Genomic DNA, 19,410 nt, shown 5'->3' with positions numbered 1-19,410 from the left:
AAAAAAAAAAAAAAAAATGTTGTCCTTGTCATGCTCATATACAGATTCCCTGAGTTTGGCATGCCCACCCTTAAGGCAATTAATGAAATATGGAAATGGGGTATTCTAAATGGCCTTGTGGGTTCTTGTCTCCCTCTGTGAACAGGAGGCATTGGGGGTACTGTGCTCAGCAGTTCCACCAGCGCTCTACTGGGTGAAGAAGAATTGATTTCCTAAAAGAAAGTAGGAGGGGTCTGGTACTATAAGTAGAAGGAAAAAACTCAGGAGAGAAAACCAGCAGGTGGCCACCACCTTGTCCTTATATTCAGCCAGCATTGAGTTCTGTCAACTTTATCTTCTAAACAGCTCTTAAATTTATCCCATCTTCTTTATTATTAATACTGTGTATACCTTAGTTCAGGCCCTGATTGTGTCCTCATGATATTGATGAGTACCTGTTTTGTAGAAATTATTGCAATGTGTTATGATCACGGCTTTTGTCTTCCCTATGAGACCATATGCACCTCGGGGGTGCATGCACCTTGTCATGTTCCTAGATGAATGTTTGAGTTGTCACAGGCACTCAGTTAAGGTCTGTTGAACCAACCAGGATTATTTCATTTACCAGAATGGTTGTGATTACTGCCCAGGAGTTGTTTTTTTTCAGAGTAGAAATTAGAAGTTTATTAAAGGACAGCAGAAAAGACTTCTCCCGGAGGAAGAAGGGGACCCAAGAGGTGGAATCCCTGCCCAGGAGTTTTAAATCAGTTTAGAAGTTCTAAAATCTGCCCTCCTTCTCTCTGTCTCTCTCACACACACCCCTTTATTCCTAAAGTCTTACGATTGGTCCAGAAGAGGGTTGTATACATGTATGTGTATTAATGATTCTTTTCCCTCTAAGGCTGAGGGAATTTATCATTTATTTCTGTATCCCCAGTGCCTAGCCCAATAATTGCCACATAGCAGATGAGGTGATCAATATGTGTACACTGGTTGTCCAAACTCATCATAGCTGGTGGAGGTGTGGTTGATGTCTTGGCTCTTAACTGGATCGTAGGATTGACTTAGTGTCTTAGTCACATCAGAGCACCTCTATTCTGTCCCTTCTCAATCAATGCATATTTAGTGAGGCCTCATTCTCCATGAGGTATTGGGGCTACAGAGTGGCATCAACATAGCCTGGATGGAGAGCTCAAAAAGACATACAGCACTGTGCAGATTTGTAATAGCCCTATGGGAATGAGAATGATGGAAGGGGTGTTTTTGCTGCAGACCAGAGGTTAAGATGAGACCAGTGCAAGCAGGTTACCTCTGTGGCCTCTGAATTATGTGAAAGTGAGGGTTGTGGAGTCTGCCTTGAAGATCACTCATTTCTCCAAACTTGGTCAGCAGAAGGAGGACAGAGTTTGATTTGCAAAGGGGTCGTTTCAGATGTTTAGAATAGTGGCCACCCCGGCTCTGCTTTATGTATCTTAGATCACTGTTATTCTTTTCTTCTCTGCCCTGTGTTGATTTTCACCTCCCTGGCCTTCGCCCGGCCCCTTCTTGGCCTTCCTGCCTGTATTCAGAGATGAGTTTAGGCTTCACTTATGCCTCCCAACCTGAATGAAATATTCCATTCTTGGGACTGTTGCTCCTCACTTCATTAGTGTTCCTGGTGTTTATAAAGCCAGGAGATAATATTTTTAGGTTCCATTTGGAGTTTCCCGGTCCGACTATTTCTAAGCCACTTAGGAAGTTTAGAAAAGAAGGTCACAGAAATGTTAGACGTTTTTCCACTGAACTTTGGTTAAGCAAACGGTCTTAAGATGATGTTCATAGACTCCACTAGGCAGACTTCACTAGATGATAGAAAATTCTTTCTCCTTCTTTTATTTGTCTTGACTTTACCTCTGGAAAAGCAAAGTTGTTTTATTTTTTTATTGAGGTTTTCCATTTAAAGTGTGCAATTTAAGTTGGTTTTTTTTTCCAGTATATTCACAATATTGAGCAACATTTACCACAATATAATTTTCAAACATTTTTTGTCCTTCCTAAAAAAAAATCTCATCCCCATTAGTAGTCAGTCTCTTTTCTCCATCATCTCCCTTACCCTTATATCTTAGAAACCATTGGCTCAATTTTGATCTTTATAAATTTGTCTATTCTGGACTTCTTGTATAAATGGGGCCATACAATATGTGATTTTTTTGGTGACTGGGCTCTTTCATATGGCTTGATACTTTTAAGGTTCATGCATGTTGTAACATGTATCACTTCTTCATTCATTTTTATCCCCCAAATAATACTCCATTAAATAACTATGCCACATTTTATTGATAGACTTTTGGATTGTCTCCACTTTGTGGCTACTACAAATAATGCTACTATGAACACTCATGCATACATTCGTCACAAACATGTTTCCATTTCTGCTGGGTATAGACCTAGGAGTAGAATCACTGGGTCATATGATAACTATATGTATAACTATTTCTATAACTGCCAAAATATTTTTCAAAGTAGCTACACCATTTTCACCAAAGGATGTATGAGTGTTCCAACTTCTTTGTTTCCAAACAATATTTATTCTTGTCCCCTTTTTTATCATAGCCCTCATGGTAAATGTGAGGTGGTATCTTGTTGTGGTTTAGATTTGCATTTCCTTAATGCTTCATGGTGTTGAACATATTTTCATGGGCTTATTGGACATTTGTATATGTTTGTTGGTGAAATGTCTATTCAAATCCTTGACTCATTTTTTAAATTATGTCATAAGAGTTCTTTATATAGTTTAGATAAGATTCTCTTGTCAGATGAATAATTTGCAAACATCTCTTATATTGTCAGTTGTCACATTATAATTTGTAACATTAAAAAGATTTTGCTTTTGATATAGACCAATTTATCTATTTTTCTCTTTTGTTTTAAATGCTTTTGGTGTTGTATCAAAGAAATCACCACATAATGTAAAGTGTGACTATTTATTCCCATTTGTCTTACCCAAGAGCTGTGTAGCTTTAGCTCCTACATTTAAGTCTATGATCCATTTTGAGTTCCTTTTTATGTGCTGTGTGAAGTAACAGATACAACTTCTTTCCTTTGCCTGTGTATATCTAGCTGTTCCCATGCTGTTAAAACTATGTTTCCCCCATTGTCTGGCTATTCTTAGGGACAGAGATTTTTTTAAAAAAATATCTAGGGCACCTATATTTATGAATTGCTTTTTAGATCTATGGCATAAACAAATATTTGTCTTAACTGGCTCTTCAATATTGCTCTATATGGTAAAGAAATATTTTGAGGATACCTGAGTTTAAGCTTTCTTGGTATTCGTGTATATGTGTTTTGAACTTAAAAAATCTTGCCATTTATTATTTACTTTTGAGTCAAATACTGCCAAACCTTTTACATACATTACCCTATTTATATCTTACCCCAAATCCTGTGAGTTATTGTTAACTCCATTTCACACACCAATAAGCTGAGCTTTACATAGTTGAAATAATTTGCCAAAAATTACACTGCTTGTAAGTTATAGACTCCAAATTTGAGCCCAGGTCACCCAGAGTCTGCAGCATAGTATCAAACATGGTGCTGAGCCCTGGGCAGGGTACCTGAACTAATAGTAACCAGGAAAGAGCAACAGAAAGCAGCCATTACATATGTGGTTTGTGAAGGACATGCAATCTCCCAATCTAGTTATGCTAAATGGTTATCAATTTCCTCATCTCTAAATAGGAACATTAACGCCCTCCCCTTACCTCCTGTATTACAAATAAACCAAAACAAACAGAATTTGCTTTTTAAGCTCCTTTAGTGTATTGGAACTCAAAGAAGTCAGCAGACTTTTCTAGGATCATTTCATCATACTTTTATGAATCAATTATGTAAATCTCATCTAAGGTAAATTCATGTGTCTAAATGACTAATATTGATATTTCTTTTTCACTTTCCTTGCCTTGTCTTTGATGTGTTTCAGAGAAAGTCATTAACAGTTGCCAGGCAAACATCCTGGATCCACAGGGTTTATCAGAGACCAGAGGCTTAAAAAAATTAATATATTTAACTTGGGCATTTTGAAGGCATAAACACTGTAAATCCAAGAGAAGTGAAAAAACATCTCTTATACTGGAGGTGTCAATATCCAGTGTATCTGAGGTTGCTCCCCAAGTCCTCTGCCCTGTCTTGTTACTCTTTCTCCATTCTTACAGGTGCTCACTTGCCCCTTCGTGAATAATTTGAGGTATGTGGCTTTAAAACAATGAAACATTTCCCAGAATGTATTACTTGTGTGTTTGTAATGTCATGTCATACTTATTCTGAAATCTCTATTACAACATATTACTATGAAATCCCAATACACATGTATAAGTGGGGAAAAAACAACAACAACAACTTTAGTTTGGGGGCCAGCTTCTCTCATTTCCAAGGCTTCCCAATGTTTTCCTGATGCAGCTGCAGGGAGATGTGCAGCAGACATTAAAGCTCTGGGTGCAAGAGTTTATTTCATGTCAGTTTCCCTCGCCCCGTAGTTCCCATGGGAAGGGAGCTGCCTCTCTGCTCTCCTTTCCCTCATCCCCAGCTGTGATTTCATTTCTCCTCTGGTTTCTTCTGGAGCTCAGGCAGTTGCATCACTTGGGATCCTATGGTATCTACCTCCTGAGGACAGCTCCACTCATTCCTACTCTGCTTGGAGATGAGTAGGGATTTGTATGTTAATCATTTCGTCATCCACCACTCCATGCCTTCCCTCCCTTTCCCCCTACACACTCCTTCTTGGTGAGAAAATCATGACTCAGATGGTTTATGTTACTTAAGTGATAAAAGATCTAATGAGAAATCCAACAAATTATGACAAAAGACGTGGCAAAACAAAAACATATTTGAAGGCCTTTTGAGTGGTAGGTGAGAGTAATTTTTGAACACCTGAATAATTTGAAAGAGTTGAGCTAATGTGCATCTTCAGTATTTTGCACAGCTCACTTGGATTAGAGTTAGGCAAAACACTGGAGAGAGTTCTACTCTCCAGACAGATGCTGTGTATGAAGAGGTTGGGATACCTCCCCTCCTTTAATGCATTTCTAAGAGATGCTGTGAAATGATGTCGGTGGAAGTGCTTTGTGATTTTCCATGCTAGACCAAGTAAAGCATTGCTGTTCTTTCCATCAGAGAAAAGATGCTTATTCACATTTAGGTCTGAGATTTGACACATAAAGGATTTAAAATGACCAAACTCTGAAGATAGTGTGAAAGGAATGATTCCTAATTGCTTTTCCAAGGGATCCTATTTGCAGAATTATGTGGCTAGCTACCCCGAAGTCATTGCTTAAATAACTTGTTAACTGGAATGTATTGACATGAACTCTCAGCACTTTGGCTGCTCCCTTTTAGTAGTTCAATTTTTTTTTTTTAAAGAGAGAGAGAGAGAGAGAATTTTTTTTTTAATATTTATTTTTTAGTTCTCGGCGGACACAACATCTTTGTTTTGCATGTGGTGCTGAGGATTGAACCCGGGCCGCACGCATGCCAGGCAAACGCACTACCGCTTAAGCCACATCCCCAGCCCCCTATAGTTAGTTCTGAACTCTTCTTCCTTCTAATGAGAGATTTCTTGTGTCTTAAATTGTCTGTATGAAGCCTTTTCACATGGCTCAAGACTTCAATTGGATTCAGAAAACATCCACTTCTTGTGTTTACCTGATGTACTTAATTCTTGTATCCAATATCCACATGACAGTGCTTGTGTTTATAATACATGTCTCTTATTTTCTGTTCTTTCTCTTTGATTGAAGCACAATGATCATATGCATCTGATATTTCTATTTAAGTAATACAGTAGCATTTATACTTAACATTCATTTCCACTAATTCTTCTCTTTGAACCATGCTTTCTATTTATCTTTGTTGTAACAGTTTATTTCTGCTTTGTAGGTTATTTGATCTACAGGTTCAATGCTCAATAGCTTCTTTGTATTGAGCCTAAGCTCTATCTTGAGGATTCAAATCTATATGAAAATGCAGATCCCATTGTCTTCATTTAGTGTCCTTTTTAATTTTTCTTTGATGCTGGAAATTGAACCCAAGGCCTTAGAACGCTAGGCAAGCACCCTGCCACTGAGCTACATTCTCAGACCTATTGTTGGGTTTTCTGTTATGTCAGAGAGGTCTTGGATTGGTCTTTTTTAAGGCAGCATCTGAGAATGGAGGCACTCCCCGCCTGCCCGTGGCAAAGGAGAGTAATAAAGAGCTTATTGCCAGCCAGAGTCTAATTTTACAGCTTTCAATCCATTATGATCATTATGAAGTGGGCATTCCACTTGAGCATGTAGGAAGCTTGCCAAAACAAGGCGACGGCCAAACGAATGAGTGCTTTCTCCCTGAGTCTCAGCCCGGGGTTACAGACTCTTTTTTATTGATATGATTATTTATTAACTGAGTAATCATAGAAGCTTTCCCTGTTGCTGTAGGCCTTGATTTTTTGCTCTGTATGGAAAATACCCATAAGTATTAAGAAAATACACCTTTTTTAAAAAGTTGAGATTGCGATGGTAAAATAACAAGGTGAGAACTGACCCCAAATGCCATCGTGCACAGAGGTGAAGTTGTATGAGAATCATCAGGCAGTGGGTTCTGCTACAAGGCTTTGTATGTTAGAGATGGGAATCATTCAGTGATTTGGGCTGTTTTAAAATGGGAATTTAACAGTTCAAATCCACTTTTGAATATTTCATGGGAGACTTAAATTTTATATGGTATTACTTTATAAATTAGTTATTCACTCATTTGTATAGGATTTCCAAGAAGATTGGTGAGTCTCCTTAAAAACATGTAGAAGGAAAGGTTTATGTAAGTCTGAAGATTAAATTAATGGGAAACCTCATAGGTTGAAGTTGGTTTGAAAAGTTAAGCTCAGAACTATTAAAAAGATTTAGAAATGGCTGGTCTGGTATTCTTCTATTTTTCATTATTAAAAACCTTGTGAATGAGCTGGGTGCAGTGGCACACACCTATAATCCTAGCAACTTGGGAGGCTGAGGCAGAGTGATTGTAAATTTGAGGCTAGCCTCAGCCTGCCTCAAAAAAAAAAAAAGGACTGGGAATGTAGCTCAGTGGTTAAGTGCCCCTGGTTCAATCCCCAGTACAAAAAAAAAAAAAAAAACTCACCCAAAAGATACTTATATACTTGTATTTGAGAAGGAGATTATGTGTACATATATATGTGTGCATGTGTATGAGATCTGATAGGCTCAGAGGGCTGTGCCATAAAATAATAATGCCCTTTTCTGGGCACAAAGATCACCTGTAGTAAAGATGGATAGGCCTGAATTTACTGTCTCAGATCACATTTATTGTAAAATGGATTCTATTCATTCATTCATTCCTTATTTCATTTGCTTCTTCATTTATTTAGTTATCTATTCTTCCAACATTTATCAAATATTCACCCTAAGTCACTGTGCTTCAAGCTGGAAATTTAAATTTGAGTTGAATGTGGTTCTTGCCCTTCAGGGGATCCCTTTATTTTCATCCATGTAGTAAGTGCTCCATCAGAAGCCTGTATGTACCCACTTGAAGGCTGCTTGTCATGAGAAGGCAGAGGAGGAAGTGTCTGATTGCATTCATCCATAAGGGGTCTTTGAAGGAATTTAACTCGAGGGGTAGCATGTTATTTCTTAATCATGTTTTTAGAAAAATGATGGCCATATTTTTTTCTTTGCCCTATTTTCCTATGTAGTACCTCCCCAGAAGCATGTGTGTCATGTCACACAGGTCTGAGTATTCCCAGGAAGAGCGGAGAGCTGCCTGTAGAGCTGCCCCACTCCAGTGGCAACAGCAGCACTTCTGGACCATCATGTGGGTGCAGTCCCCCCAAAGATTTTACACTGTGATGGAAATGTTTGGCCTTCTCTAACCTTTTCTCTTTTGGTGATCCTGGGGATTGAACCCAGGGCCTTGTGCATGCCAGGCAGGCACTCTACAAACTGAGCTATATCCCCAGCCCCCATAAACTTATTTTTAAAAGAATATCAATTTGGTCTTGGAGCTGGAGGTGACTAGAGTCTGAACTGTGGTTGAAAGTGGAGCCTGAATGAACTCAGGTATTGATAAGGATGGCTTTCCAAGGGTGATGGCTAATTGGAGGTGGGGGTGGGGCTTATGAGACAGAACATTGGCTGGTCTATGTCTAGGCTCTTTGCAGAGGTTTCCGACTGAGAGAAGCTAATCAGGAGACCTGCATGGGGAGAGAGGCGTGTTATTTAATTAGCTTTACAATGGGGTGACTTGAAGGCACGTGGTGGTTTTAATAGAGGGAGATAGATGTCCTTTTTTGCAGGGCTAATTGTTGGGAAAAAGCAGGGTCTTTGTTCAGGCCCAGCATGAGGGCTCTGATCTCTTGGAGCCTAGGGCTGCCCCTGCTTATAATTTTAGACAGAACTATTCAAGGCTGCTCTGTAGAGAAAAGAAGAACAAGAACAGTATTGTGTATGCAGGATCACTGCCCAAACCTCCCCAAAGTCACTGGGAAGAGAAAAAGAAAAGAAAAGGAGAGCCAGAGGACCCAGCCATGTGTGCATTTTGGAGTATTTCCCCATCGTTTATTTGCCATGGGTTTTGGAAAGGACAAAGTTACACTTTCATCAACTTGGAGCTGAGGTGGCTCGACTTAACTAAACTCCCCCAGAAAACCAATTAATTCTGCTTTCCCACAATACGGCATTCGTCTTGCCAAAATAGAGAAGGCAGCTAGTGAGGAGCCTACGTGTGTTCCATGCTGCCAGTCTTGGTGGCAAGGTGCCAGGCAATGGCAGTGCCAGAATGCAAATTGTGGAGCGGATGCCCCTAAATAGCAAAATCTATGTCACTAGAGGGCCGTACCAGGAGCAGTAGTGGTTCTGAATGGCAGTCCAGGGGATAAGTGGAGACCTTTTCCTAGGATTCTTTTGGACCTTGGTCAGCACAGGTAGTCAACACCAGTGATGAAAACCTCATATGAATTCTGGGTGGCAAGTACAAGATTGGAGCAGGTGCTCCTGGGCCTAGAATTCTGTCACTAAAATGCATGTGTATGGCATAATCCAAGATGGGTAGGGATTCTGATTTGTAGCAGCTGGAAAGTCAAATGGTGAGGCCAGTTGCTTAAGATCTTATTTTGTTCAAGTTGTACAAAATCACTGAATGTGTATCAAATCTGCAACCCAAAGAAAAGAGACCCCAATATTGGAAGGAGTTCTTAATGACACATTTAAGTCTCTGCTGCTAATTCGTAGTGCTACTATGAGCACATGATTAAAACTTCCACAACTATATCTCACATCTTCACAATGAGAATTAATACCTGTTCAATCAAGAGTGACGGTGTTAAGGATTTGTGTAATTTACTTGTTTCGACCTCTCTTTATCACTAAGTCATAGTTTTAATGGCATACACCAACAGGGGATACCGTGGCTTCCTCTCAAAGAACGAAAAACATTATGTACCATGGTTTGGATCAACATTCATGAGATGTTGATTTTATGCTGACTAAATCGAAAGTCACAATTCTGATTTTTTTTTTTTAGGGGGTGGGTACTAGGGATTGAATCCAGAGGCACTTTAACACTGAGTTACATCCCCAGCTCTTTTAATTTTTTCTTTTGGGACAGGGTCTCACTATGTTGCCTAGAGCTTCTCTGAGGTGCTGAGACTGGCCGTGAACTTGTGATCTTCATGCCTTCCAAATTACCAGGATTACAGGCATGTCCACCACACCTGGCCTGATTTTTAAAATTGATATAGCAGCTAAGAGTTTTTGAGTGCCCATTGTTTATCAGGCACAGTGGAAAGTAGTTGGCATGCGTTCATTTCATATTCAGCTCAACTCTGTGAACTGGGCACTTTTATTAGCTCCCTTCCATAGAGGAAGAAATTGAGGCTTTCTGAAGCCAAAGGACTGAAAGTCAGAGAATGCTGAAGTTCAAATTCAAACTTTTGTCTACTGCCAAACCTTGTGCTATTAATCACATTACCTCCCAGTTATTTGAGAGTTTAAATGTATTCTATATAGTGAGGACACTCAAGCCTGATACTTTCTGTTTGGCTGGGAACTGCAGGTCTTTGTTAGGAAGCAGGAACATTTATTTGGAATTGCTTCACTACCTCCACACCTCACTTTATAGGTCAGTTCAATTAAAAAAAAAAGTATGTGGGAGAAGGCAGTAACTCTCAAAAAATGTGTGTGTGTGTGTGTGTGTGTGTGTTTGTGTGTGTATGTTGGATCTTTCCTGGATCTGAAATAGTTGTAGCCAGCCATCTGGTCTCTCAATGCTATGGAATTCTGTAAAAGTCCAGAGTCTTTTTGATTTTTTTAAATTCTCAACATTATTTAGGATTTTTAGTTCCTGGAAAGGGATCTGTCCTGGGAACCTGCCATCAGAGAGCTGACTGCCGTTTGTTCTTCTTCCCACAGACAGCTGCCAGCTCCCCACCCAGCTGCACCCTTTCCCCCTCCCCATGGGTCCCTTGTGGTGCTCCCCACCCAGGGCCCTTTTGTGATGAAGTCTTTCAAGATGATTTCCCAATCTGGGGAGAACACATGTTTCTGATCAACCTGATGAAATACATTTCCATTAAGAGGTAACTTCTATGTGGTTTCTACTTTCTTCATTCTCCACGTTACCTATCATTACCTATCATTTGGAGCCCCCGAGCTCTTGAATGTGTTTCACAGGCCTGACAGATTACATGGCGCTGCCTCGCACGTCACACATGTGGGATTTGCTTCTCTCCTCTTCACCAATTCAGAGGAAGAAAGGTTTTTATTGTATGGGAGCCAATCCAGACAGATGAGACGTGAGCTGAGTCTGTTCCACCTCGTGCATCATCCGCAGCACCATCCACCTCCATCACAGGGCGATACGCTATATGGAGGGAGGGAGGGAGTACAGCTGGCTTCTTAGAAATTACACAGGACTTCTTATTTCTCTCTGGAGGTGAAGACTGGAGAATCAAATGTGAGCTGTGATCCCAGCAAAGTTGACATATCCTTTCTTGAGGTTGTTTTCATCTGTTTTGTGTGGTGGCATGTTTGGTGATGCTCAGTAAATTCTAAATATCAGTAATTACACCGGACACCCTGAAGTTGTTTTCTGGATTTATGCTTTTGCATATTTAACGATACAGACTCTGTGCATACTTTTCAGGAGAGTACACACCAAAAAAGAGGTTTGATGAACTGGGGATTTACCAAGTGTTGAGCATTTCACTTTCTATGGTGTTAGACTTAGTACTGATAAGGGCAGGATTTATATTAATTTATTACAACACCATCTGTAGCTGAGTGACAGATGCTTAAATGGAGATAAATAAGATATTTATAGATAACTGCAATTGTGTATTTAAAGAATGTTATATTTACAGGTTAGTAAGATATTTTCAGTGTGGCACATTGTTTCCCCCTTGGGTCTCTTATATAGACCCAATTCTAGAAAAAGTGATCTGAAATAATAATGTGTTCATGATTCCCATCACAGCTCAAGAGAAATGATAGACCCCAACCAAACCCATTATTTATTTGATTTCTATAGTTTAAGATCAACCAGTTTTTTTTTATAACATCTTGATTATCCACCAGCAAATACAAAATAGTTTCTGAAGTGGTGTCCTACCACAGCAAGAGAGGTTAGGTCTTCTTTACATGTGTCTGTGCCACCAGTTATGTAAGTAAGGCTCAGTTGACTTCGCTGTCCTTCCCCATTCCATCCCCACTCTCAATACATTCTCTTCACCACCCATCTTTTCTCCCAGCCCACCCCCTTCCTCACTATAGGGATATCTGTATAGCAAAATGATGTATTTTAAAATACAGTGCTTCTGATGACCTGACCAATTAAAGTAAATTTGAGAAGATGAAGGGTATTTGTGACAGGCACTGGGTACCCCATAAAGTATGTAGCAGTTGATTCTTCTAAGAATGGAAAAAGTTGAGTTCATTGATTGCATTTTGCATATCTTACAAATAGTGTGTGCAGCAATTGTACACCTTATATTTATGGCCATCAGTGAAATGAAAGATTCAACTCCGAATTCAGAAAATCCTAAAGATAGCTTTTGAGCAACAATCTGTGAAGATGAGCAGCATGCTGTATAAAATGTTTAGGCTAATGGTAAAACAGTCATTTTTCTATGTGGTGAGCCAAGTGCCAATTTTCACAAACAACTACATGCATGCATCTATACTCAGAGGGAAACTCTATTGAGTATTGTGATCTTAGCAACGTTCTCTTTCAAATGGATGAATAGGAGGATAAGCAGAATATGAAATGAAAAATAAAACGTTATAAAGACCTTTTTGGTTAAAAAAATAAGAGTCAGATAAGCTCCTTCCACCTTCAAATGAACACCATAGTGTATAATAATGACTGAACCTTACTTGCTGCCTTTGGGGAGTGTTGGAGACAGACTTATTCCAGTGTTCACTAGGGATGTGCTTAGGCTGCTGAGCAGAGAATGGGCAACCTGTAGGGATGTGGTGAAGCTTCCAAGAGGGAAATTCTTTGCATGACAAATGTCCATGTGGGAAAAAAACACTGAGAAATATCTTCTCCATTCTCTCTAGACTTTCAGCTTGTCCTGTCCTTGCATCTTCTGTGACCTCCTGAGACACTTTCACCTCAATTCTACCCTGGATCCTTTGCATATCTTTCAGCATGAGGAACTCCCATTGATCTGTCTTTGTGATTCCATGCCTGTGACCTTGTGGGATATTTAAGTTGGCTTGCTAAAGGGACTGGATCCATTATCAGTTCTTAAGGTCACCTTGGATTCTTAAGAACATAAGTCCCAGGAAAACAAGGAGGTAGAATCACTGTGACTTCTCCTTACCTCCTTCCCATCACTACCCATGACTTACTTCATTCCCAGAAGAGATCCCTTCTATTGCTTCTCCCTGTACACATCCCTCCTATCAGGGCTTCTTGTTCTTCTAGTGCTATCTTCTTCTGCTTCATTCCCAGCATCATGAATAGGATGAAGAAATTCTTCACCTCATCTCTACTCCTTGATCTAGGGTGGCACATGTTAGTCCTTTGGGGCAATTGACGTGGCATTTTAAAATGAAAGTGAGAGGGATGAGGAGAGGGAAGAAGGTTCCACAATAAAATTATCTTAATGTGAGGTTCAAACCACAACTGCAGAGAACATCTGTTTTGCAGTTTGGTGTTGTAACCTAAGAGAAAAGTTGGGTAAGATCAGAGGAAGGCAGTAGCCTTCCACCAGGATGGAGCCACCTGCCAGCCTGGGAGTTGGGGTGGGAATCCTGTTCCCATGGGGCCAAGCTTCTTGCTATGAGCCTGATTCTCTATTTCTGCCATGTTACTAAAAAGAGCATTGGCTATCCTGCCATCTGTGCTAATGCCATCATCCTACCACCTTGAGAGGCCAATTTAGGACAACTTAATTGGAATCCAAGTTATACAATGCCCACAGGCTTGTAGGGTGGCCTACATTCTGCATCATCCAGCCCTAGGAGGGAGCAACAATCCTAGGAATCACGATCAGTCTGCTTCAGGGATTCAAACTAACCCTGGAAGTGGAGATAGCCTTGATTGGCAGCTCCTTGACTTTCTGTCTGAGCTGTGTCTGATTTGTTGCAAGAATAATACGTGATGTCTAAACTGATAGATTTTAAAATGTCGCTTGGTCTGTGGATTAGGCCAATCCATCCCACATTGTTGGGGCTGCAGATGCAGTTGAATGGTTCATAATTATAGTCTAAAGAAACTGCAGACAGTAATAGAGCCAACCCAGACCCTTTTTCTCCTTATAGCCCATGCCAAGCTGTCTCCCACAGAGAATGACAGTGTGGTTATCCTGCAATGTACTTGCCTTGAGACAAATTTCTACTGCATGGAATATTGCTGGATTTCTAGAAATTGAGTCCGATCATCTATCTGATCTGTTGTATGTGGGATCTTGCTCTGTATCTCAAGGATATCTGGAACAGACCAAGTGAGTGTCCTTGCCTTGTTTTTTCAAGGTGATATCTGTAAATTTTCCCCGAGATGCCATGGAGAGAACAGCAATTGAGGAACCCCGCTGTGATCCCAACACTACCTTCCTCAGGTGGAACCTGAGCAGGGTTGATTTAATCCCTGGTAACTAGGAGGGCTGCACTTGGAGACCATTAATAGGCTTCTATCTCCCTTGATCCTGTGATAAATGAAGACCTAAGTTTTGTCTCCAAAGAGGCACCACTAATATGATTTTCCAGAATTTGAATTATAGTTTTCTTGTAATTCTTTAAAAACAAATACAAATACATTTTCTTTTCCAATTAGGCAGTGTTGGAATTTCTCAAGTGGGGCCAAAGCTGGATACTTCCCAACTAAAGAACTGAGGAAGGGGCTTGAAGAGATATTTAAATTAAGTGTGATAGTTAGCTCCATCTCTCCTTGGAGACAGTTCAGGTAAATTGAGGGTCCAAGCTCTTCTGTAAAGAGATAGTCAAAGAGGAAGATTTAAAATGATTTCTTACATACTGTAGCTTACACTGGATCTTAAAAACAATAATTCTTTGATATTAATTGAACACTTTTACTTACTTAGACATTCAACTAAAGGCTTTGCATACATTATCTCATTTAAGTCCCCAAACAGCTTTAAAAGGTGGGTAATATTTAGAAATAGAGGAACTGAGTTTCAAGATTAAGTGGCTAATCTGTGGTAGGTAATTCAGCTGAATATGGAATTGGATTCTGAACCCCAGTCTTCTTCCAGAGCCCACATTACTCCCTATGATCTCTGTTTTATTAGAGGGAGAGATTTCTAGGGCACATAGGCCCCCAACACTTCCCCTCCCTCCTCTCTTTCTCCCTCCTAACTGCAGTTCTTATCACCCATTGTTTATTGTACCTTCCAAACAATAGCTAATGACTCTGTGTTACATGCAAGGGAACCAGGGGTGATTTTATTCCCTGAAGCAGAGAAGAGGTTGTGACACAAAAAGGTTAAGTGGCACTGGGTGAGGTCACAGTGCCAACAAGCAGTCAGCAATACCACCTCTGAGTCTAAGCCTTGGGTTCCTGAACTGACCCTAAGGACTTTTGGAATCTGAGTTTAATTAAGAGAGTTACTTTAATTTTCCTTCCTATCTCTGACTTTCCATTTTATTGCTGCTTGATAATGGTAGATATTGAAGCCCCAGGCATTTTGCTTTTTCAGTGTGCTTTTTAAATGACTGAACTTATCACATAGAAACCACTTGCTTTAGAGTTAATCTTTCGAAGCCTTTTTCTGAGTATGCCAGGGACAGTTGCCTTTTCTCAGACAAGAAAGGAGACCACAAATGCAGCTCAAACAGGTTGTTAATTGAGAGCTTGAGAACTTTTTTTTTTTTTTAAATCTTACATTTATACCAGTAAATCAACATCTGTGAGTCATAAACTCACTCTGAATCAGCCGTTAGTGGTCTGAATGTTTTTGTACCTACCTTCAGTAAAGTATATTTTAGCTCAAAACCCAGAGATTCTTTATTTTGTTGAAGTTTAAGATTTAGGAGCAGACAACAATCTAGCTCACTCTGGGAGAGGAAGAACGAGTCTTCCATGATTGTTTGAAATTAGGTGTATTTTTAGATTTTTTTTTTTCATTGAGATTGGGGTGAAACTGACAGAGAAGTAACAAATAAAGGAGAAAGTTTGTGTTTTACACACTCCATATGTTGAAGGAATTCCTATATAATACTGACATATTTTGGACATCATTCATGTCTAGCTCCATACTCCTGTCCCCCCAATTCCTGCAACCTTTTCTTGACCTTTTTTGACTTGATGTTCCCAGTTTAAGGAGATTCAGCACTTGGTTGGATGTAATTAGCTAAAGCCTAAGGAATGTTTAAAAATACAAATCTGTTTTCTCCCTAGTGTGGAAGGAACAGACTATTGAGTTACAAACAAAACCAAATAAGTTATTTGTTTGATTTTTTTCTGAGTGTCTTAAAAATCAGTAGATAGAGTCTTGAAATATCTTGCTCAAATAAATGGAAGGCAAGGCATGGCTGCTCTCATTTTGCTGGTGGGGAAACTGAAGCACGTGTGAACCTCACTGGACATGGGTGTTGGGAATAGAGGTTCTGCTTTGTCAAGAGGGCGGAGTTGCTGGCATCTTTTAATCCATCTTCTCAAGCCATAGCATATCACACTCAATCTGTGAATTAGGAAGAATTGGTGGCAGAGTAGAAGTCCATAGTGAGAAAAAAAAAAAAGTTCAACATATATTTAGGCACTGGGCTTGTCCAACATATATTTAGGCACTGGACTGGGCATTTTTTTTTATTAGAATAAGATGAAAATGTCATTTTAATTCCATAAGAACATTTTAAAAAATCAATTTGTGTCCTAAAGAGAATAAACATTTTCATATATCGAAATTGATTAATCAAGCATGACATAGACCTTGATTGGATTGTGTCAAATATATAAAAATATTTTAACCTGACTTTATTAGTGATTCTTATCCTAAGGAAAGTGCAACAAGGTCCAAGATAACATGAAGCTTCATGTAGAAGAAACTTTCCTGGAGGTCTTTTGTGTCCCCTGTTTTTTTGCTCAACCTCATTTTGCTCAACCTCATTCTCTGATTTGGACTCAAACGTTTTGAGCTTCTGTGTTTAGGGACTAGGATAGAAACAGGATGATTGACTAGTTGATTTGTCATTGTCGAAGAACTGGAGGGAATACATTTTCTCATTGCTAGAATGAAAAGTGTTTACAGTTGAATCAGAGCAGGCTTTTTAGAGTCTCACATTGGTGGGGGTTAGGAATTGTGTTTAGGCTAACTTGGGGAAGAAAGTGCAGGAGCAAACTGGGGAAGGAAGAAAGAAAGGAGCTGTTCAGAGAAGCTGAATTTGCAAATAGAGAAGTACTCACACTTGGATTTTTAAAAAAATAGCATTTTCTTAGGACAGCACCAACCAAACAAAATTACCAAAACAACTCTTCATTTGCTCAGTCCATATACTAATGTTCCACTCAATAAGGCTGGACTGGTTTGAGATCGTTTTCTTTGCTGCTCATTTGGGTGTGTGAATGTACAATCCATTCATCAGCTGTTTCCCTAAGCTTTTCCCAGGATCAGAAGTGTCTGTTCTTGTCATCTGGAGGCCAGCATTGTTTTCTCATACCTACTGGAAACACAGCTGGATTCCAACAGTCTTTGTTCTTTCAAAAATTAGGATGATCACATTCAACCCTTTTCCTCTGGTCACTGAAGAAAGGAGTATAATCTGGAGGTTGGACCAAGAGGCAGAGATTTGCTTTCTATTCCTGGCTCCTTCCCTTATTTGCTGTGGGAAACCTGCAAGTTACCAATGCTCCAAGGAGACAAAACTGGTTTTAGATGCAGGTAAGCAGGTATGTTAAAATTTACCAGAGTTAGAGGTTACAGTTAAAGGCAAATGGTGGGAGCTCAACATATGTTTAGAAATTAGGAAACAGGATTAAAAATATCTTTTGCAGAGGTTTATAGGAAGCTTTATGTTTAATCTTCTAATTAATCAAAGGTGGATATCAATGTTTGGCTCCAGCTATGTTATATGCTTCTATGGTACTGGTTGTTTTGCTAATTAGGATCAACTATCTCCATTTATAATAAGTAATTATCAGTGGCAAATTGTGAATTATTCAGGTTCATATTGTGTTATCTGAGGGGCTGGGAGTTGTCAAACCTAACAGGGGCTGTGCATTGTGATTCTGTCATGGCTGCAAATGATACACTCCAGAAATTCAAACCAGAGTCTCTGCATTATCACTTTTTTGGTGGTGGTGGGAGGGCTGTCCTTTTTATCTAACAGAAGGGAATCTGTGAAAGGAAAGACAAAGCTTTAGCCAACGGTGACATAATTAGAGGAACAGAATAATTAGAAAGAAACTACAGCTTCCACTTCTACCCGCCTACTGTGTAGGTAAAATTGAATGTTTCAGGAAGACCAAGACTGGGTTCCAGTTTGGGCCCCCCACTATGTACTCCCCCACAAATACAGGTTCATTTGGGCCTGCATTTTGGGGTTTAATTTAGGCTTGGTTCTGCCCGAGGCCAGTGAAGCAAGATTTCGGTTTAGCGACGCTGTCCCTATCATTTACCAATCCACGGGTGGGCTTTGAAAAGCTAAAGGCTCTCCTTTGGAAACAGCCCTGGTTCCTGACTCATGATCCGGCTGGAGTCCAATATTGAGAAAACCCTCTGAGGACACCAGTTCATGAATCTCCTGCGCCTGCCCGCACGCTCGCCCCTTCATCCACATGCCTCACGTCCTGTGTGTCAGTCTTTGTGAATGAATGATGTACACGCACTTGGAAAACTATGCTGCTACCAGGAGGGGGTTAGCAGCGGGTGACCAAGCTCTCAAGAATGCGTGGAGAATCAGGCCGACTTTCCCCAAAACGGTCGAAGCAGCCACTGCTCCTGGATACGTCTTCCCCGACCGTGGGTTCCGCGGCCCGTGCACTGCGCGCTTAGCTGCTGGGTGGCTGGGCCCTGCGCGCCGCCCGCCCGCGCTTCCTTTCACTTTGGGCTTCTGGCGCGGATTGGCCGCGGGTTCCGGCCCGGCGCCGCCCCCTCCCCCGGTGCCCCGCCCCTGGCTCCCTCCCGCTAGGTTCTCCTTGGCCGGGGCGGCGGACGCTGGGCTCTGAGCTGCAGGAACGCCCTAAGAGGAGGGGAGAGCGCTGTAGGGAGAGTGGGAGGGAGATCGCGGCTGGAGAGAGCGAGGGCAAACTGTAGCAGCGCCGGCGCGGGCGGAGAGGAGGGAGCCGGGCTAGGGACGCGAAGGAGGGAGAGGGCGAGGCGCAGGCGAGGCTGGGACCCTAAAGCACTCACTTCTCCGCAAAGTGCCAACTTCCCGGGAGACTGTGCCGGGCGCGCACCGTCCAGGCGCGGGGGAAAGTCAGCGGGAATTTGAGTGTTTGGGGGAAGAAAGTCGGATTTCCCCCATCCCCTTTCCCCTATTAAGAATCCCTATTAAAAAGAAAAACAACAACAGTAGCAGCAAACTTGCTATCATCCCGTCTGTCCCCCACTCCTCCTGGCACCATGAAGGCGGCCGTCGATCTCAAACCGACTCTAACCATCATCAAGACAGAAAAAGTCGATCTGGAGCTTTTCCCCTCCCCTGGTGAGTGGTGACTGTCGAGGCCCCCACCCAGCTTCGGGGGTCTCCTCCACTTCTGTGCCTCTTCAATGCTCCCTTCCGGGGCCGTGCGTTTCAGCAGGAGCAGGGGATGCTGTTGGCAGCTGGAGAGAGGGAGAAGCGAGGAGGAAGGCTGTTGGTGGCCCAAGACCCTTGATTTGGGTGGTGGTATTTATTTTCACAGCTGCGTTTTTGTGAGTAGTGGGAAAAACGCTTAGAGAATTTCCAGCGTCCACATTGTTCCCCCCGCCCCCCCCTCCCCATATCCAAGCGAAGGCTCTCTGGCCAA

The 19,410-nt window shown here is 41.1% G+C and overlaps 1 protein-coding gene across 6 annotated transcripts in view; it reads left to right on the top strand.

The window, feature by feature from the left end:
* Window positions 1-19,410, top strand: part of Ets1 (ETS proto-oncogene 1, transcription factor) — a 131,875-nt gene that overhangs the window by 47,053 nt on the left and 65,412 nt on the right. For 2 of the 6 annotated variants that reach the window (XM_048796116.1, XM_015499035.2), the window contains exon 1: window positions 18,655-19,106. The exons of 2 other annotated variants lie outside the window; for them this stretch is intronic. In XM_048796116.1, coding sequence (XP_048652073.1) covers window positions 19,025-19,106 — 82 coding nt within the window. In that variant the 5' untranslated portion in view covers window positions 18,655-19,024. Of the gene's footprint in view, window positions 1-17,157; window positions 17,342-18,654; window positions 19,107-19,410 lie in introns of those variants that run through there. 2 more of the 6 variants (XM_048796114.1, XM_015499034.2) reach the window with 2 other exon arrangements.

This window comes from Marmota marmota, unplaced genomic scaffold (genome assembly GCF_001458135.2).
Source record: "Marmota marmota marmota unplaced genomic scaffold, marMar, whole genome shotgun sequence".
NCBI classification, from domain to species: Eukaryota; Metazoa; Chordata; class Mammalia; order Rodentia; family Sciuridae; genus Marmota; species Marmota marmota.
The sequence above is the reverse complement of the archived record's forward strand: the minus strand, read 5'-3'. Positions and strand labels throughout refer to the sequence as shown.